This window comes from Nannospalax galili, unplaced genomic scaffold, assembly GCF_000622305.1.
Source record: "Nannospalax galili isolate Female #2095 unplaced genomic scaffold, S.galili_v1.0 scaffold72, whole genome shotgun sequence".
NCBI classification, from domain to species: domain Eukaryota; kingdom Metazoa; phylum Chordata; class Mammalia; order Rodentia; family Spalacidae; genus Nannospalax; species Nannospalax galili.
Window position 1 is genome coordinate 3,132,282 of NW_008336933.1, and position 21,514 is coordinate 3,153,795.

Below are 21,514 nucleotides of genomic sequence, written 5' to 3' on the forward strand. Positions count from 1 at the left end.
GGAAGAACAGTCAGTGCTCTTAACTGCTAAGCTGTCTCTCCAGCCCCTATTTTATTTAACAAGTCAAAGTTCACTCAAGATCTCTGGTGTATAATGTCTACTTACTAGTCTTTTCTGTTTTAAAAGCAAGAGCAAGCTCTAGGTGCCAAATCTAACATAACTTGACACACCGACACAGAGAGGGAGGGAAAGAGAGAGAGGAAGAGGGAATTTTAAAGCAGAACCCCACTTTCTATAGACCTCTTTGACTGTGCATTTAAGTGCTGGTTACCATGGCAATGCCCATTCATACCCAGTGTGCCTCTTTGGGCCACAGAGAGAGCACCTATCATCCTCCATCTACCAGGAGAAAAGGTGGCTCTTTGGGAGTGTAAATGAGCACTTACTACTGTACCAAAGGCTAACCAAAGGGTCTTTAAATCTTCCATGATCTATTTGTCAACAAACAGGCTTTAGCATAAAATATTACCCAATTCTGGTTTTATAACACAATCTCATTCATTTATCTACCTGAATGAGCCTGAATATTGTAGATTTACCTTTCCGGTTAATAGTTCATGAAGTCTATAGTATACAATGAATAACAGAAAATAAGAAAATGTGTGTATTACTAGATTAGCACTGTTATTTATCTTGGGGGGTCTACCTATTATTAGAAATACTGATTTTTTCTATTTGAAATTCAAAGAATTACTTGTATAGTAAATTTCAGAAAACATCAGATAACAAGGACTAGAGCTATGCCACATTTTTGAAATAAAGTATAAAGTAAAAAAAAAATGTAAAGCACTGCCTTAAAGAGAAATTATTGCATTACCAGCATCCTCCTTCTTCCTTGTTTCCTGTTACCCTCAAAAGCAGAATCTTCCCTAAAATAAAACACATCATGTTAACAGGACAGATACAGCACCAGCTTTCTCCTCCATTTTCCCGCATGTACCCGGTGTTCTGATCACAAACTCCACATCCGGGATGCAATCCATTCTGCAGACAGACGTTGCTTACAACCTGTTTCCACAGATTCTCTGGCAGAGGAAGATTGCTTATTCAAAAGCAAGCGGGGTCAGCAAGTAAGCCTACCACAACATACAATGCTCAAAACTGGTATTTCCCAAACCTGGCCCTGCCTGGTTTATGTACCATCTGGAATGCCTTAAACAAAAGCTGTCCCTGGAGACTGGTGGTACCGAGAAGCCTTCCAGTTGGCCGTTTATGTGTCTTCTTTGGAGAGATGTTACCTAAGTCCTTTGCCCGTTTTTCAACTGGGTTATTTGGTTTGTGTTGAATACTCTAAGTTCCTTGTAGGTGCTTACTATTAACCTCTTGCCAAATGTATGGTCTACTGCTGTAAAAGATGAATGTTGCAGAGATGGGAGAGAGACTGGAACTCACGTGTACTGTTGGCAGGAATAGAGGGGCAGCCTCTATGGCAAATAGTATGGTGAAACTTAAAAATACTCAAAGATGGAGCTACGGTGTGATTTGCAATCCCATTTCTAAGTATACATCCAACGGAAGTGGAATCCAATGCCAGTATGCAAAGTGTCCATTCTAAATCCGGAAACCCCAAATGCTCCAAACCAAAGCGCTCTAAGTGACAACACAAGACTCCCACGCCTGTCCTCATGAGATAGGTCGGCCAAACTGCAGATGCACGGAAAGTACTGTATAAAATTAGCATCGGCCCAGCCTGTGTGTACGAGGTGCATAAAGAAAAAAAAAAGAAGTTATATTTAGACTTGGGCTCCACTGTCAAGATACCTCATTGTTTATATATAAATTCTCCAAAATCTGAGATCCAAAAATCTTCTGGTCCTATGCATTTAGGTTAAGGGGTGCTCAGTCTAAATCATCCATCTATCTATTGGCGGACATGAGAACTGTTTGTTTGTGGCTAGTATGAGCAAAGCTGATGCAAGCATTTGTATACATTCATTTTTGTGGACATATGCTGACAGACCTCTTGGGAAAATACACAGGATTGGAACAACTGAGTCAGAGGGTAGGTAGATGTTTAACATTTTAAGAAACTACCAGAAGGCATGAGTCTTACCTATTGTCAAATAGTCTTCCATATTGTCAAAAACATGTCGTTCAGACAGCATTTCTAAGATTAGCCGTTCTAATGATGTGCACTGTATCCCATGGTCCTTTCAATGCACTTTTCACTAGAACAACACTCATGTGCATATCTGCCATCTGTGTGCTTTTGTTTAAATTTTTGCCTGTATTTTTATTGGATTGCATTTTTTGTTTGTTGTTTGTTTGAAACGGTCTTTCTGTAGCCCCAGCTAGCCCGGAACTCCCATCTCACAGACATCTGCCTGCCTCTGCCTCCCAAGTACTGCATGTACCACCACACTTAGCTGTTGAATTGTATTATTACCATTGAAATTTTGAACTTTAAGGGACAGCAATTAGTGCTCTTAACTGCTGGGCCATTTCTAAAGTCTTCTGTGATAGTATCTTAAAAGTATCTTTCTAATTAATGTCCAAGCACATTATATTTTAATGCTACTATAAATGATACTACTTTTCTGATTGTTACCAAACATAAAGAAAATTTCCTTCTGTACATTGCTCTTGTGCCTTTTACTCTGAAAGGCGGCCAAAAAATACAATGCTAAAGATAATTCTAGAGGTCCATCGGCAGATACCTGCAGGGCAGGATACTTTGCCAACATGGCTCAAATCCTTCTACAGAGAACTTCACATGAAAATTGGATGAGGAATAGCCACTTTCAGGAAAAGGGAAACATCTGACCTTTTGGCATGTAGTAGTCACATCAACAACCATCTGTGTAGGTTTGTAATCTTATAGTAGCCAATATGTAGAATCAGCCAAAATGTTCACCAAGAGATGAACAGATAAGGAAAATGTGATACATACACACAATGGAATGCCATTCGGCCACAAAAGATGAAATCCTGTCATTCTCGACAGCACGGATGACACTAGAGGGCATTATAGTAAGTGAAATAAACCAGGTGAAGAAAATATTACAATGTTACTACATAGATGTGAGGAATGTTTAGGATGGATATGTCAAATGCTCTCATTTTGCTTGGGATGGCTATGTGAAGCCCTCTCATTTGATCATTACACAGTGGAGACATGTGTGGAGATGTCCCCATTTCCCATGAACATGGACAATACTTTGTCAAATAAAACCAAAATAAATTTGTTTAAAAAAGAAAATCACAGAGCTGAAGAGATGGCTCAGAGGTTAAGAACACTTGCTGCTCTTCCAGAGGACCCAGGTTTAATTCCCAGTACCCACATGGTAGCTAAGAATCATTTATAACTCCAGTTCTAGGGGATCAAACACCCTCTTGTGGTCTCTGCAGGCATTGCATACATTTGGTGCACTTACATACAAGCAGGCAAAAACATTCATACACATAAAAATATTTTTAAAAAAGAAAATCGCTTACTTTGCTGTGTCATCTAATTTAGGCACCTGAATTTGAACTGATGGTTCTTGTACAACTGAAGAGGACTCATGGTTTGAAGTAACTTCTAATGACAAAAAGTTAAAAAGTAAAATAATGTAAGGATCTTGAGTGGGCATTTGAACAGACTACTCATTGATGATGGAGAAAATGTTCAAACCTTGTTGTGGATCATCCAGTTTCAATTTTGCAGATGAATCATCTGCTCTGTTTGTTTGCTACAAGAAAAAAAAAGTTACTTTGGTATTAGGAAGCTTCTGTCTTCAGGGTCTTTTGGAACCACTTTCACCTCTGAAGAAAAGCATCCTTACTGAATACAATTTGGCTCCCAATCACTCAGTTGTTCCAAAACCTTCACATCCATACCATAAGCAAGGACTTGCCACTGTCAAAGATAACCATCGAGTGTCACAGGTATAGAGGAACCATAGGAAAGTGCCCAGCACCATTAGTACTGTTGGATGAGGGTACGACTTCCCAAGCAGACTATTTAAAAGGTGACAATGTGTCTGGACAACTCTGGCTGTTAAGCAAAAGTCTTGACACCATTTCCAAACTTCTGCACAATGCATTCATATAAGAAAATGAGGAAAGGAATGGATGCCTGAATATGCCACACAGGCAGTCTACTGCACTTCTAATTTTTTAAACTCACACATGAAATTGTGCACATTTGTGATATGCCATGTAAGGTTTTTGACACATGTATACATCGGGGAAAGTTTAAATCAGACTAAACATATCCCCACAAACATTTTTCATTTCTATATAGGAACAACATTCCAAATCCTTTCTTCTGGCTTTACTGTTCTCCATAGTCATCTTGCTGTGAAATGACACACCAGGCCCTCCTGCTCCTATGAAGCTATAGTTTAGTTCCCATCTTTAAGTCCTAACAAGGTCATAGCTAAGAGCTAACTGCTGTCCACAGTGAGAGACACAGAGCCTCAAGAGCAGCAGTATGAATGGATGTATCCAGGTGTCCACAGCTGGTGAGGGAAACCACATCTGACCCCCAGCATTAGGCTCCTTCCCCCACGTTAGTTTGTAGACAGTTGCCTCCAGATCTCAGATGAGGGAACAGGCAGTGGTCAGCCCAGGCAGGCATTTCATGGGAAAGCCAAGTTCAGTGAAAGGAAAGAACATATGTACTCGGCAGATGACAGTAATCTAAAATAAGGACACAGCTATCCAAGAGAAAATAGGCTACAAGTCAGGGGAGGAGGCATCCACCTGTCTATCCTGCAGGCAGTATATCCCAGCCTTCTTCCCAGCTCCCTGTACTCACAGCAGGCTCTGACTGGTCATTTAAGCGGAGAGTTATTAGGCAATGATCATCTTCAGGGCCCATGGACCCCATCAGGGGGGTGGCTTCTTCTGCCAGCTCTGTGTACAATAAGAAAAGTGTTTTTTAAATGACAATGACATCGCCACCTTGTGGTAAGAAATGGTAGTGAGGTTGTGGCTAAACTTGAGACCAGAAATTGGAAAGAAATTCAAGAGAATAGGCTTTGTGTGTAGACAGGACCCCGCAGACCCCACCTCCCATCATCCCCAGCATCTGTTCTCTGTCACTTCCAACCAGGCCCTGCTGCTCCTATGAAGCTATAGTTTAGTTCCCGTCTTTAAGTCCTAACAAGGTCAGCTTCAAAGAGGCCTTTAACAGATGGAGAATTTCAAGGCTATGATCGGCTCTTCCTCCACATACTGCTGAGAGAGGCACAGGCTGTGAACCACCTCTTCAACACACCACCAGGCCTCTACAGGGACTTCAGAGTTAGAACTCTGCCGGCTCCCAGGATACCTGTTTCTCTTTCGTGACTACTGGGAGTCTTGTCATCTCCTTTTTCAAACTCATGTAAACGTTCAGAGATTTGCAACAGATCAGGTGTCTGAAATGAAAACCAAAGTTATGTAAATTTTCAAAGCAATAATCCATTAAAAAACATTTTAAGGAAAACTGAAGGCTTAGCATACAGCACATTAATGAATTGGGAGGAACAAGCAACCATTTAACATCTTTTGCATGTTCCTGTTTCTGGCTTACACGGCCCCTTGCCCTCCTTCAGGGACCAGCTCTGCCTCCCTATTCGTTTTTAACCACATTCTCCTGGTCTTGGTTGAATCTGCTATGGCTTTAAATGTGCTCCCAAAATTTTTCTGGAAAACTTATCCCCAGTCGTGTTAAAAGGCAGGGTTTTCAGAAGGATTCATAAGAGTTCTGCCCTTGTGACTGGACTGATCCATTCATGAGTAGATGTATGATTCCAGAAAGGCCCGTTGTTAAAGTGACCTGCCTCTAACACACTTGCTCTTCTTGCCATGTGACGTTATGGTAGAGCCTGAGGCCCTCGCCAGAAGCAGAGCAGATTCAACACCAAGTTCTAGTACTTCCAGTCTCCAGAATGCACGTGTGAGCTAGACAAACTTTATCAGTTACCCAGCCTGTTAGTCAGTTATAGCAACAGAAAATAAACCAACCAAAACAAAGCAAAACGAAAAAACAGCATCTTCTCATTTCTGTGGCTACAGTCAGTGTAAGCCCTCATTGTGCATCTGCAATGAATGAGTCCCCAACTGTAGGACCCTCCATTCTACCCCTTCTCACTGCAGCTTCAAATTCTAGAAGCTGTGGCTGCGTCCCATGCAGACGACAGTTCTCTACACCAAAACCATGTTAATTTGCTTTGTGAAATGCAGAAATGCATATGATTTTGATGGTCTTTGTAAGCAAAGGCAAACTTAGCAGGCCAGGACAATTCATCACGTAATAGGACAGAGGAGACGTCTCACTAGTCTACTCTCCTTGGTCTCACCCTTCTTCTCCCTCCTTTCACAGGGTCTTTGAGAACTATATTTCAAAGCACATTATTATCTATAATGCCTCAATACACACTTCAAAACAAAAGGAAACCAGCCTGAGGCTTCCTCCCTCCCTCTCACTCCGTCCCTCCTCTCCACCCTCCCTCTTACTTTTCCCCCCTCCACTTCCTCCTTTACTTCCTCTGACCTTTTCATTCAGTCCCTATTGCCCCTTACCATACATTCTTTCAAAACCACAGACTTCTTTGCTTTGCCTTCTGTCTGCATGGAAAACTGCCCTTGTTGTGAATACCCAGGAAGCATTAGGGAGCGAGAGACCACAGCATCTCAGAACAGATGGAGAACATTTCTACCAGGAAGACCAGTACAGAGAAAGTTGGGAAGATGCACTAGGGTGCAGGCAGAAAGTGCCAAGAAGCTGGGTTTCCTCAGGTCTCTGGGAGGAGCCTGGTGAGGAGGTGATGCTATCCCAGACAAACATCACTGTCCACAATGGATGCAATAAAACATTTCAAGGCAAAACCAGCATTTATGCTTTATATATTTAAGATGCAGGTAGGTTAGGATTCAAACCCAGAATACTGGAGTTTTTTGCTGGACCACAAGGTTCATCAAAACCCAACATGGAAACTGAAGAGGATGAAACCACATTTTAAAATAATCAAAAGAAATGAAACTTGCCACCTGTTTGTCTTCTCCCAAAGCTCCAACAGAAGCTTGTGATATGTTGAGTCGTGAATCAAAATGGATTTCTATTTTAGTCGCTTCTTTCTGACTGATAACAATAGGTTGCTGCAGGTTAATAACAAGCCTCTTCATCCCGTCATTTTCTAACAGAAGATATGACAGTCACCTTGCACATCAGTAGAAAGCTTTTATTTGCAAATGCTGTGATTTTAAATAACTGCTGATTGATTTGTCAACAGTTCAGAATTTTTTGCAATATGAAGCTGTAAAGAAACCGTATTAAAATCAAATCATTTGAAATTGTTATTTACATACATAATACCTGGCTAAGAGGCTGATCATCTGAAAACATGAAGTACCTTGTTTTTACTAGTAAAGAAATGGAGATAGAGATACTTGTATGATACAATTCCGTTTATGAGCATTTTTGTTTACACAAGTATTTTAGTTTCAAATATACTAAGCACGATTCCACCCTCCTCTCTGAAATCCCACATATTCCTGAAATCCCACATATTGGCCAATATGCCAATATCCATTTTAGCAGGCTCATCTTAAAGAGAAAAAAATGGAAACACCTAGCCAAGAAGCCTGAGTTTCAGCAGCGACCCCCTTTCACAACTTCACTGACAAAGAGCTTTAAAACAGAAAGTAACTTGAATTAAAATTCACAGTCCCAAGAATAAGTCATGAGTTCAGAGTGGGTAGAAGCCAAAGAGAAAAGGAAGTTCATGAAAGAGCAGACAAAGCCAAGAGCCATACACGGAGCAGTGAGGAGGAAGCGAGACGAACAGATCCATATCTCGCTGTCCAGAACAGCAGCAGGCTTGAAACGAATGGCTAACGGACTGCCACGACTTGCCAGCTCAGCACCTGCATCAGACTGTAGAGACGTCACACACACAAGAAGTACAATAGAGCAATCGTTTAATGGTAATTACGTGCTAGTATCTTTCTTCAAGTCAGTGAAATATTTGGTTGAAACTGTCTTTTTGATTTAACATGACTAATAGATTTTAAATGCACACGTGCAATCAAGATCTTCCCTAGAGTTAACTAAACACGAACTGCAAACATCTGCATAGATAATACCCAGTGCTCCACAGGAAGTGGTTTAAAATTATCATCTTACCTAAGATGCTGAAGTTAGCCACTGCTTCCTTCAAAAGTCTTACTGGTACCCACAGAGGGCTCTTGGGAAAGAGAACAGAGAAAACTCATGAATGTCTAACACATACTTACACAAAGGCCTCCACATGCCCAAGTCTGCTCGGGAATGAATCCTAGTTACCTCAGCATTATCTATGTAAAAAGTCACGCTCTGGCTTCCTAGGTTGAAATCAATCCAAAATTCCTCTAATTTTTCATCTGCTGGTTTTCTCATCTGTAAGAGACTTTCCACCTCAGTTATACACAGAAAAATCATGTCAACAGGTGCAATTTACCAACTGAGCTTTCTCTCGAGCCCTGATTTTTCCATGTGGTATCATGGGCCATTCAAGGAGTCTGGAATTTAGGAGCATTTCAATTTCTTGAATCAGGAATGACTTTTATATACAAAGCTTCCTTTTTTTTTTTGAAATAAGTCTCCCTGTAGCCCCAGCTGACCTGGAACTCCCTATGTAAAAACAACTTATGCACCTGGAACAGTACTACCCCAAGCCTCCACTTATTACCTAAATCATGCATGTAAATCAGGAAGAAGGTTTCAATCTCATATGGCCAAGGCATTTCCAGTGAGATCACCTACCTTCAGTATATTTAATAGATATTTAAATGTGTCAAATGACTATCCACACAATTTCTTTTCTGGTGGATATTATGGGGGGGGCAGTTCTATGTTGAAGTGGCAGTAAAACACACTGAAGAGAGATGGAAACTTCTAGAAAAGGAGATATTGTGATCAAATATAAGTGGCAAATTGTTGCCCTACTTACCAAATCAGAATAGCTAAGGCTTAAAGAGCTCAAATTGCTTTTGGTTTTGTTATTATAAAATACACACATAGCAAAAGCAGAAAGTAAAAGAAAGATTCAAGCTACACGGTGTTTACAGAAACAGCAAATTTCTCTGTCCACCTTCCCACAGGTGTGCATCTAGGCTTCCCTGACGATGCTTCTGTCCTCCCCCCCCACCCCGAGGTTTTCTAGACAAATACCAGAAAGTACAGGCATTGCTCATCTGAAATACTTGGGACCAGAGTACTTCTGATTTTGGACCATGTACATGTACATAGCGAGCAGTCTTGGGGATGGGGACAAAACTTACAGCCATCACCTGAAGGGAATTTCATACAATAGTGTAAGTGCGCTCTTATCCCCTGTGTGCTTACTAAAAGTTGTTTTACATTTATTGTGTGTGTGTATGTATGTGCGTGCGTGTACCATGACATACATGTGGAGGTATGAGAACAAATTATGGGAGTCAGTTCTCTCCTCCTATCATGCAGGTCCCAGAGACTGACTTGCTGGGTCATCTCACTGGCTATTGGGATATTTTTCTCCTTTTATGTGTGTTCACATATGTGTAAGTGGTGTGGATGCACATGTGTATGTGGTTGTATATGCATGTAAGTGTGGAAGCCAGAGGACTACCTTGGGCATCATTCTTTTGGTGCCATCCACAATGTTATTCCTCACATAGGACCCTGACCTGGAATTCACACAGCATGCTGGGCTGGCTGGCCAGTGAACTCCAGGGATCTGCCCGTCTCTGCCTCCCCAGGGCTAGGGTTACAGGTAGGGGCTACCACACCAGGACTTTTTTAACATGAGTTCTAAGGGCTCAAACTCATGTCCTCATGCTTGTGAGGCAAGCACTTTACCAACTGAGCTCTCTCTCAAGTCCTGATTTTTCCATGTAATATCATGGAGCACATGGAAGTCTGGAATTTGGGAGCATTTAAGGTTTTTGGATTAGGACTGACTTTAAGAAACAAAGTCTTATTTTTTAGGCAGGGTCTTTCTGTAGCCCAGCTGACCTGGAACTGGTGTTGTAGACCAGGCTGGCCTCAATCTCACAGTGATCTGCCTGTCTCTGCCTCCTGAGTCCTGAAATTAGAGGCATGCACCACCTCACCCAGCTACACAAAGCTTTTATTCCTCCAACAATGGAGCAAACGCCAGACTTACTCCAACCTGCTTTCCTAAACATCAGTGTTGCTTAGACATCTTTCTTTTCCATCATACAAGCCTCCTATAATAGCTGCATAGCTGAACAGAAGGTTTCACACATGCCACTAAAAGACAGCACAAGGGGCAAGTATAAGATCCCTGATTGGAGCTGATGGAAACTTGGAGGCCCTGGGAAGAGCCACCAACATAGAATGGAATCCTCAGATAACCAGAGGAAAAGCAGAAGACCTTGAAAGGCAAGATTCATCATCCATCAAAATCGGCCACAGACAGGGGAACTTGTGGTATAGTCTAAGTTGAAAACTCCAGAAGCCATGAAGGGGGCTCTGAACCCACAGCAAAGAAGTGATTAGGGAAGACATTCAGGAAATCTCAACTGAGTCAAGACTTTGAGGTAAATCTGGGTATTTTATCTGGCAACTGAGATGCTATCGGTTGGAGCTTTTTTACGGGAAGGGCCCTTGTTCTTCTAGAAATCAAAGAGATGGAGAAGAAACTGGTCAGTCTTAGACTACAAAGGACAGGAGAATGAAAGCTAGAAGACACGCCTGGCACCACAGTATATTTGTGCTCTGACGGAACTTCATACAAAAATAATGTCTGCTATAAAGACCAAGGTGCAGAGAAAGGGAAGCTGACCCAGGATGCATCAACTAGAAGGGAAAAAACCAATAAAATCTTGACCCTTTCCTCTCCAGTTCCATCATGAACAAAGTTACCATGACTTTAAAATGAAGTAAAGGTCTAGTACTCGTGTACAGTCTGGAGTCTGAAGTCTCTTTTGCTTATATAACCACAGATCCTTTAAACGTAATTGGAAATGCATCCTGGTTATGACATGATCTGATTGGTTTGAAGGCTGAGGTCACTAGAAGTTAGCATCTTTTTATTTTTTTAAATATTTTTAAATTTTATTTATTATTTTATGTGTATGCGTATATTGCCTGCATTTGGTAAGTGCACTATGTCTTTCAATGCCCATAGAGGTCAGAAGAGGCTGTCGGATCCCTGGGACTTGAGTTACAGACAGTTGCTAGCTGCCATGTGGGTGCTGGGATTCGAACCCGTGTCTTCTGTAAGACCAACCAGTGTTCTTAACCATGAGCCATCTCTCCAGCCCCTAGCATCCTTTTTTAAAGGCTCCTTTGTGTGGATGGCACCTGAGGAACAGCACCTAAGGTTTTCTTCTGGCCTCTACGTGCAAGCACACACTCACGTGCACAAGCACGTGTAAACACAAGCATACACACACACACAAACCAACAAATAGCTCCTTAGAGTACTGACAACACAAGTCTGACCTAACCATGTAATCATAACCGTGGGTTTCATTTCATACTAGCCTTAGGATCCCCGAGAGAAACATACCTCATGAGAATCAGCAAAAGCAGCAACACATGGAAATGAACAGACCCTGTAAAACACCTCACAATTCAAAAAATGACCCACAGATGTCCATAACAATGTTGTATAAATACAGCATGCTGGGAAGTCTGCTATACACAGTATGGTAGAGGGTTTCAACCCTGCAAACAGCAACCTAGTCTAGGTAGATTTCACTGCTCCAATAGGCACTTTATAAGCCAGGCTATTAGCACTCATTTCAAAGAAATTGGTCAGATTCCTAAAGAATGGTATGAATTTAGCAAAGACTGTCTTACCAAGGACTTACCTGTTCATAATATGTCTACCTCCAGAGACCTCAAATCTTTACAAAATTATTCTTCATAAAATCTATGAACTCTCTGGATGACAAGATGGCTCAATGGATTAAGGCACTTGCCACCAAGCCTGATGACCTGAGTTCAATCCTTGGAACCCGCTTGGTGAAAGGAAAGAACCAACTCCCAAAAGTTGCCCTCTGACTTCCACATGTCTGTCTTTGTCTCTCTCTCTCAGTAACGTAATTAAAAATTTTAAAGAGAAAGTAAAAAACAAAATCTATAAACTCTCTAAAGAATTTTGCATTAAAAATATCCCATTGTATGGAGGAGGGACTCAGGGCCCCCTCCCCGTGCTGCTAAACTATTTCCTATGGATAGATTCAGGTAGTTGTGCATCCACTGATGACCCCACCAAGTTCCAGTGTATAGTCCCAATCCAATGGCTACACAAATGACCCTGGTTACACTAAATGGGTCTAGGAAAGGGTCAAGTCAGGAGGAAAAGGGAGGTGACAGGTGGGAGGGAGATAAGAGAGGTTTGGAGGAGACAGTAACCAGAATGCACTGTGTAAGTATGCATGTATGAAATAGTCAAGGAACTAACTTAATTTCAAAAATCCCATCATTAATAAATATACTAAAGACAGAGATAACTTTTAAACACCATCAGCCACTAGGAAAAAAGGATCTGATCTCCCTAGGAATATTGATGCTTTGGCTTTTGTTTGGTTTAGGTTATGGGGTTTTATGTATATGAGTGTATTGCCTGCATGTAAGTGCTCACAGAGGTCAGAAGTAGGCAGATCCCCAGGAACTGGCATTATGGACGGTTGTTAGCCATGAGTGCTAGGATTTGAACCCGGGTCCTCTGGAAGAGCAGTCAGTGCTCTTAACCACTGAGCTATCTCTCCAGTCCCTAGGTTTTGTTTTTTTTGAAACAGAATCTTGATATGTGGGCCAGGTTGGCCTTGAACTCATGATCCACCTCGGCCTCCCAAGTGAAAGGATTTGTGGTGTGAGCCGTCAACCAGGCTCTTCCTGGTTTTCTAATGGGTAAAACGTTGATCCTATATTCTCTTCTAAAATTAAAAATATCCTAGCTATTCCTTTAAAATGTTAGACAATCTCAAAATATAAGTAGTCATTAAAAGAATTTCCAAAGACACCGCTTACCTTCTCTGGTCACCAAGTCTGTTGTTCAAGAGATTGAGAAATCGCCGACAGTCCTTAAAATAAGTAATACATTTTTATTTTAAAGCAAAATATCTTGCATGTTATCCCAGCTGGCATATGCAGGAGTTTGTGTTTGCTTCTAAGCATTCAGGAGCCAACAGTAGCTCAAAGCTTCAAGAGGATTCACTACTTTATGTTAGCAATGTTTTGTGCATCTGAGAGAAGGCCCTAGGCATACTTCTTGAAGGAACCACACCCCCCAAGCATTAGCTATTGAGCTGAAGAATTCTTAGGTGCCCAAAAGTTATATGCCTGATTCATTTGGGCAAAAAGAGTAAGCTGTCAACCGAAACTCCAGTATTTGACTAACCTACCTAGCATAAGCCTCCCTAACATCTGCCCAGCAAAAGCCATATATATATAAACTTATCAACTTTGGGTTCATGTGGACACATTTCCCATGCCACTCCTTTGTGGGTTTTCTCTCGTGACATATGTTCAAAGAATAACAACTGCTTTTGGGATTTCTTAAGCAACAGTTCTCAGGACACTGAATGTGTTGCTCTGGGGGCAAAGAGACAGAGGTCCAGATTTACTTTTGTTTTTATTTCCAAGAACTGGCAAATGTTACTGACATTTCAACCCTAAAAAGACAGCAACAGTGCGAGCCCTTCATCTAAAAGCAGTTTGATTAAGAAACATGGCTGGGCAGGGGTTAGGGGACAATTTTGGAAACAAGATAATTACTCTATTTTCATGAAATCTCTGAAGATGAGGGAGTGTTTAACTGCCCACATCATCCCAGGAACTCTTAGTTTCTTTCACTGAATTCTCTACATTTAAAAAATGTTTTATTTTTATTTTATGTATATGAGTGTATTACCTACATGTGCATAGTGCACCCATGTCATTTAGTGCCTGCAGAAGTCAGAAGAGGGTGTCGGATCCCCTGGAACTGGAGCTACAAATAGTTGTTAGCTGTCATGTGGGTGCTGAGAACTGAACCCGGGTCTGCTGCAAGAACAGCCAGTGGTGCTCCTAGCCACTGAGCCATCTCTCTAGCCCCAAGTTCTCTACATTTTGAGATGGAATGTAGTCCCACCTTGCAGATGAAACACTCAGACTTCACCAGTCAGGACTTGTCTAATGCAAATATCACCTAAGTCAGGAGGTGAGGCTCTGCCGTGTGGTAAAACTTAAACTGGTCAAAAGCCCCCAAGCTCACAATCTTTCCATTTAGATCAAACTTAATCCTGGTTAACCCTCTTCTGTGTAATGTCAGTTCGAGAGTCTAAGATAAATAATACAAAGGTTCAAATTCAATACATTCTGGATTGTGCAATAACCCTGCCTATACAACAGTTTTGATCAGAAGGCTTTGTTAAAATGAAGTTACTACAAATCTTACCTTTTCTTTAGAATCTAACCCTGATTAAAAGATCTTTTTAAGAGAATAGAGAAAATACATTGCCAATTCTAGGGAAGAAGGCAGATAAATAAAGCCAGAGCTATTTTATGCTACTTAAAAACATAGTAAGCTCAGATTGCACAAAAAGACACTGCAAACCCCCTTGCCTCCAAACTGCAGTGACTGGATAGTTCACACCATGATCCTCTATGATATTCCTTACCACTAGAGCACAGAGGCCAATGCCGGCCAACATTAGCACTGCTCTCTGCAAGGCCCTTTTCTTTCTCCTTCAATGTCAGCCCCACTTTTCAAGGCTCATCAGAGACCTCTACCCACTCCCATACCTTCTCCTTGCCTGGATCCATCAGATTCACTTAGTTCTGTCTCCAGGCTCAGTTCCCATTAAAGAAGTCCTATATGAGTCCTGTATGAATCTTCCCATGTGCCCCCCAAATATTCTGTTCATGTTACCTTCAAATTGTTTTACTGATATGGAAAACAGGAAGTTTAAGACTGGCAACCTAATCATATCTAAGAAACAAGAGGCTGGAGGGATGGCTACATAGTTAAGAGCCCATACTGTCCAAGTAGAGGACCCAAGTTGGGTTCCCAGCACCCATGATGGGCAGCTCACAACCACCTGTAACTTCTGTTCCAAGCAAACTGTTGCCCTCTTCTGGGCCTCTGGCCCAGAAGTTCACATATTCATATTCATATTCATTCTCATTCTCTCTCTCAGAATTAAAACTAAAGTAAAATCTTTTAAAAAGAAAAGAAAGAAAATGAATTCTCTCCCACCCCAATAGCAGGAAAAGTGCTAAGAGGATCTTTAATACATACTGACCAAGCAAAGATGCTCATGACCAGAAAACTCACCGTCTCAAATTCCCGATTCCTAATTTCTTTGAAAGCATCAGCTAGGACCTCATCATCAAACCACTGAAGGACGAGATCATCCCTTGATGTTTTAGTTGTCATTCGACATAATGCCTCTGAGATAGCAACCTGCTGGTCATAATCTAGAGATTCAAAACACGGCAGACAGATAATTCTGGGCACAAAGCAAAGCACATAACAAGTTTCAAAGTCAGCACGTTCTGTATTAAGAAATCCCATCACAGAAGACTAAGTCATAAAAGATGCTCTCTGGAGTAATTACCATTACTTAAGGATTGCTAGGAGAAAAATCTAAATTTCATATAAACATTTTTAAATATAGATTTGAGTGCTCTGGATATTGTCAAGTGGTAGAGTGCTTTCCTCCTATGCACATGGCACTGAGTTCAATCCCTGGTACTATGAAAAAATACATATATTGTTATATATAATTTTGGTTTTATATTTTAGATATATTAGAATATCAAATCAGATCATCTTTAAATTTTTCTACCACAAAAATAAAATCCCATTAAATTTACAATATTTTATAGAAGTTAAACTGCATGTTCAAATTTCAATTTTTTTTAACACAGGGTCTCAAGTAGCCTAGCTTGGCCTTAAATTCATTATTAGCCAAGGATGACCATGAACTTCTGATAATCCTGTCTCCACTTCCCAAGTGCTGGGATTATAGGCATGGACCACCATATTGTTTATGTGCCGGTGAGATGCAAACCCAGGGCTTTGTGTATGGTAGACAAACACTTTACCAACTGAACTATATCCCTAGCCCAAATCTCAAATAATTATAAAGGCAAAAAGGGAGCTGTAATCAGATAAGACTTATAGGGTAGCATTTATATGCTTTTAAATCTACATAATGATAGTGTATTGCAATATAGAGAAAAGACAGAAAAATATGTTTAGGAATGATAAAACAAATCTGAATCAAAGAAGGGAAGGGAGGTGGGGATATGGACATGGGGAACTTTATTCATGACTTTGATTTCTTTTATTTAAAAGAATTTTATTCAAAGCACATGCATCAAAATATTAAAAAGTGACAAAACTGGCCAGTGAGGGTCTATCTGTTAACAATTCATTATAATTTTCAGCAGGCCAAAATCTCTTAAAATTAAAAATAAAATCTTAATTCCTATGTTCAAATTAGCATAATTTATTCCTCATAGTTCCAACATTCTCATAAAACTCCCAGTGTCCAATATTTAATATTCTAAGTATTTAAAATTCTAACCACTTCTTACCACCCACGGTCAAAATCGTCCTTGAAAATTCTTTCCTGAAACATTTATATAAGTTACATTTTACTAAGATGAACATAAAGAGGCAAAACCTTATTATAGTAAAATTTAAAACCAAGATATACATATTTTAGATGATTTTGAATTCAGTATCAGATTTCCACAGTGTGCATAATACCTTTACATGAAAAATTTGTTCAGATTTACACATTAGTAATCAATATGCATTTTTAAGAAGATACAGGTGCTATATTTTTGAGGCTCCACTGACCCTTTCATAAAGTGAATCTAGTTTGGTGAGCTCTGGGGGCTCACTAATGACATCATTCTGAAGTTTCTTGGGTTTTCTTAGGGTTTCTTGGGATTTGGGTGGGAGAATGTTTTGTTTGGTTTTGAAGCAGTCTTAATATTAGCCCTGGGTGACCTGCAACTCACTATATAGAGCAGGCTAGCCTTGAGTTCACAGCAATTCTCCTGCCTCTACTTCCTCTATGCTGGGATTATAGGCATGTGCCACTACACTGACCTATTTTCTTTTGTAACCAATCACCTCACCAGCTCCTAGAAGTATACATCCTATCACAGAGCTTGACACCTGAGGGAGTGGAGTCCTATGAGTCTCCCATGATATGCTTGATCTGATTTTAAATTGATCAACTTAGTTTAGATGTATAATGGGGTAAGTTATTACATTGTATACCTGTCTTAGATGTCTCTATATTGCATATTCATTCCAGAATATCAACTAAATTCTTTAAATATGGTGAGTTTTTCCCCCTTATATCTGAAAATCTTTTGGGGGGGCGCTGAGGATCAAATCTAGGGCTTAGTATATGCCAGACAGGTTCTCTACAGATCTGTATCCACAGCCCTTGGTGCTTTGAGAAAAGTTCATTATTTAGCCCAGGCTGGCCTTAAACAGATAGTCCTCCTGCCTCAGCTTCCTGGGTACCTGGGATTTCAGGTGTGCACCACCACATTCAGCAAAAATTTCCCATTTTAAAGAATAAATTTTTTTTGAAACCTTAAGGGGTTGGGGAGATGGCTAATTGGTAAAGTACATACCTTACAAGCATAAGGATCTGGGTTCTACAGAACCCACATAAAAAAGCCAGGCCTGTGACATACGCATGTAATCCCAGACAGACAAATCCCGAGAACTCAATAACCCTAGTCTACTTATCAAGTTCCAGGTCAGGGAGATATTTCATTTGAAAAAATAAAAGTAGATAATAAAACCTGGGGAATATCCTCCAGCCTCCATATGCATGTGCACAGATACATGCGCGCGTGCACACACACAAACACACACACGCACGCACCACATACACACAATAATAAATGTATTGGTTTGGATATGTTATAATAAATAAAAAACCTTAAAACAGTACCACTGAGAATTCTGCTTAATCTCATTCCAAGTAGGTTTTATCTTTGACTTGAAGTCCAGAACATTCCAGACTTTCTTTCTAAAATCATGGTAATATGACCACAGGATTAGTTTGAAAACTTGGGAAGAACCAGGTCAGCTGCTCTCCAAATCTTCGTGCTCCAAGAAGAGCAGTGATTACTAATGTAATCAAGGATTTTTGTTTTTAGAAACAAGTCTCTCAAGAGCCACACCTCACAAAGACTCATGCACTGGACAGCAGTGAGCTCCCGACTGGCAAGCAGCACATTCTCTGCTCGTGGCCACACGGCACAGGAATGGTCACTGTCGCCAAGATGGCCTCCTCACTACAGTTCTCATAGACAAGTGTTTAGATTCAAATTTCAAAACAGGGGACCACTTTCACCCTTTACTTCATCATAGATTAAACTCTTACCTTCAAATGTCACATTCTAAAATCCATTAAAATCTATGTAGTCTTAACTGGGTCACTAAAATTAAAAAAAAAAAATCCATCACCTGAAAACACTATCAAATTCATGCCCTCCAGTTTTGCTGTTAACCTTGGAGCACCTGCTTTTCCAGGTGTTAATCACTTTAAATGGATTGCTAGGTTTAATCCTGACACTGACTCACTCTCCAGTAGGTTTTCATTGTTCACTCCATTTTGCAGGCAAACTGAGGTACCATGAGGTTAAGGCTGTGTTCATGAGCAGCTAGTGTGGAAACCAGGACCTGGCTGAGCAGTCTGGGAGCTGCTCCCTGACTTCCTTCCATGAGTCACCAGTGAAGCTCCATTTGTAGAACGGATCCACTGAGAGGGCATTTGGGCCTACAAATTCAATACATAAGACAAAACAAAAATCTTGTGCTACTAAAAAAAAGCCTAGTGACATCTGCCCACTGTATTCAGTCCAATGCAGCCTAGCATTTGACACCTAGTAAACCCACAAAGCACACAACGAAGGGAGGAATGACGTGGGACCGCTGAGAACAAAGAACTACAGAGAGGTCTGGGCCTTACATCGTCGCGTCGCGTTGAGTTTACGTTCACTTACATAAGACAGCACATGCCTTCTGCCAAAGACAGCCTTTGTCTCTCTTCCCAAGGCGCAGCGTTCAAAATGCAGTTCAAAGTACTCAGAGCCTGTTTGGAATTGGAGCATGAGGTCATGGGAAGAAATGAAAATGTACAACCATCTCTGAGGTTTTGGAACCACTGTTAACTTATTCCCTTTAGTTGTAACTCACCTCCTGCTGAACGGAGTGCTTCACCCTGCCTTCTGTCACCAGGAACCCTAAGCGAAGTAGGAAGGAATCCAGCATCTGAACTGTTCCTGAAAGCGCAATGGTAAGAGTCAAATGGATGCTGAAGAGAGTCAGAATGGACTCCCACCCAGAAGAGGTGCAGCCTGGGAGCAACAGAGTAAGAATGATGCGAAGGGCTGGCTAGAGTCATATTGGCCAAAAGTCATGAATATGTCCTCAAATGTTCAAAAGTTCTGACTGTGCCCTACGAACGCCTAATAATGTTCTTCAAATATATTATAGCAGAGACTGAGATGGCTAATCTTTATTGTCAATGCCATGCCACTGAATTTAGAATCACCTAGGTGACATATCTCTGGGGTATGGCTGTTAGGGCATTTTCAAAGATTAACTAAGGAGCTCTCTTAAGTGGGTGGCACCATCCCATGGGCTGGGGGTCAGACTGAACGGAGCAAAGCCAGAGAGCCAGAATTCATCTCTCTCTGCATTCTGGTCTTCTGAATGTGAGCAAGCAACTGCCTCGTGCTCCAGCTGTCACAGAACCTTCCCACCATGCATCTCCTGCCATGATGGACTGGATCCCCTCAAACCCTGAGCCCAAATAACCTCTCGTCCCTTAAGTTGCTTAGCAGGTATTTAGCCACAGTAATGGGAAAGGTAACCAAGGTAGAAACAAAGAATAAAGAATCCAAGAATGGAGCTTGGCTTGGTGGTATAGTCTAGTAATCCTAGCCACTAGGAATGAAGAGGCTGGAAGATCACAAGTTCAAGTCCAGCCTGGGCAACTTAGTGAAATCTCTTCTTAAAGTAACAAAAAGAAACCAAAATGGCTGGAGATATAGCCCAGTGGGGTGGGGTTTTTGCCTAGCATGTGTGAAGAAGCCATGGGTTCCGATACCACCACCATAAAATAATTGGAGATAGCATGAAATAAAAGGATCAGGAAGGAAAAAAAAACTAACTAACCCTTGCAAATACTATTATAACACAAAGCAAAAAGCAAGTCCTATTTGCAAAGGCAAATGATATGGGCCTAAAACTGGATGGAAGATGGGGAATAACCATGTTATGAGAGCACAGACACATATGTACACACACACACACACACACACACACACACACACACGTTCATAGAGAGAGGAGGAGAAACAGGCCAGCATCATTTTGATGTTATTAGAGTAACCACAAGAATAACTCTGGAACTTTGGCTATTCACTAGAGAATAGCAAACCATTAAAACATAATCCCTGAGACAACACAGAGCAAAGGAACCCTTAAAACACACACAAGATCATATAAATCTTGGATTAATAAAGGAGGAGAGATTAATGCTACATGATAGAAGAGGGCGGGAAGGAGACCAGTGGAAACATCTACTTCAGATGAAGGGACTAGACATTCATTCTGCAGAACCTAGCGCAATGCCCACGCAAGTCAACTGCCAAAGGCCACATATGAAAACTTGCTGCTGATAAAGCCGCCAGCCCTGATTCCTTGCCACAGAGTGGCCAGACTGGGCCCAAGCAACAAACTTATTGCTGTAGGCTAGACTGTGCCATTGCCTACTCCCCCATTCGTATGTTGAAACAGTCACCCCGTTTGATCATGTTTCCCAAAAAGGGCCTTTGGGAAACAACTGGATCAGGTGAGGTCATAGGGGTAGACCTGAATGATAAGGTTAGCATCCTTCTGAGAATGGAGACCAAAGAGCTTGCTGGCTCCAACTCTTCATTGTGTGGACACAGTCATAGGCAGGGCAGAGAGCCTTCCTCAGAACCCAACTATGTTGGCACCCTGATCTTGGACTTCACATGATTGGAACAAAAGAATGTCTGTTGTTTAAGCCAAGTCCTTGGTGTTTTTCTAGAAGCCAGAACAGACAACAAGAGTCATCTACAGCTGTCTTCCTCCACATAGCAATAGGGTTATTTCAAGGATTGTGCGAATCCATAAATGTACCAAACAATGGTTGTTTATTGAAAAGACAGTTCAAATATACACTGTTGTAATGAAAGACAAGTCTGTTTTGTTTTTTTCAAGTGTTACAAAAGACTGTATCATCATGCATTTTATCAATCAGTTTTAAAGACAGTGTCACTTGCAAAGTTCATAAAGTTAATTGCAAATGTTTAGATCCACTGACTGAGAAGATAAAGGCTTAAACAGATAACAGCTTAAACAGACCCATAACACAAAAAGAAATTGAAACAGTAATACAAAATCTCCCGACTAAAAAAGGCCCAGGACCAGATAGATTTACAGCAGAATTCTATCATATATTTAAAGAAGATCTACATCCAATACCACTTAATTTATTCAAAAAGATAGAAATGGAGGGAGAACTTCCAAATTCCTTCTATGAAGCCAGC

General features: G+C 41.0%; 1 protein-coding gene across 1 annotated transcript in view; it reads right to left on the reverse strand.

Annotated features, from left to right (window-relative positions):
• Sycp2l (synaptonemal complex protein 2 like) overlaps nucleotides 1–21,514 on the reverse strand; it is a 64,388-nt gene that overhangs the window by 30,534 nt on the left and 12,340 nt on the right. The window contains exons 6-16 of the mRNA XM_017797789.1: nucleotides 19,128–19,213; nucleotides 18,935–19,023; nucleotides 16,490–16,524; nucleotides 15,222–15,364; nucleotides 12,935–12,987; nucleotides 11,466–11,511; nucleotides 8,255–8,347; nucleotides 8,096–8,156; nucleotides 6,958–7,106; nucleotides 5,258–5,345; nucleotides 4,742–4,839 (exon numbers count right to left, since the gene is read on the reverse strand). Coding sequence (XP_017653278.1) covers nucleotides 4,742–4,839; nucleotides 5,258–5,345; nucleotides 6,958–7,106; nucleotides 8,096–8,156; nucleotides 8,255–8,347; nucleotides 11,466–11,511; nucleotides 12,935–12,987; nucleotides 15,222–15,364; nucleotides 16,490–16,524; nucleotides 18,935–19,023; nucleotides 19,128–19,213 — 941 coding nt within the window. The remainder of the gene's footprint in view (nucleotides 1–4,741; nucleotides 4,840–5,257; nucleotides 5,346–6,957; nucleotides 7,107–8,095; nucleotides 8,157–8,254; nucleotides 8,348–11,465; nucleotides 11,512–12,934; nucleotides 12,988–15,221; nucleotides 15,365–16,489; nucleotides 16,525–18,934; nucleotides 19,024–19,127; nucleotides 19,214–21,514) is intronic.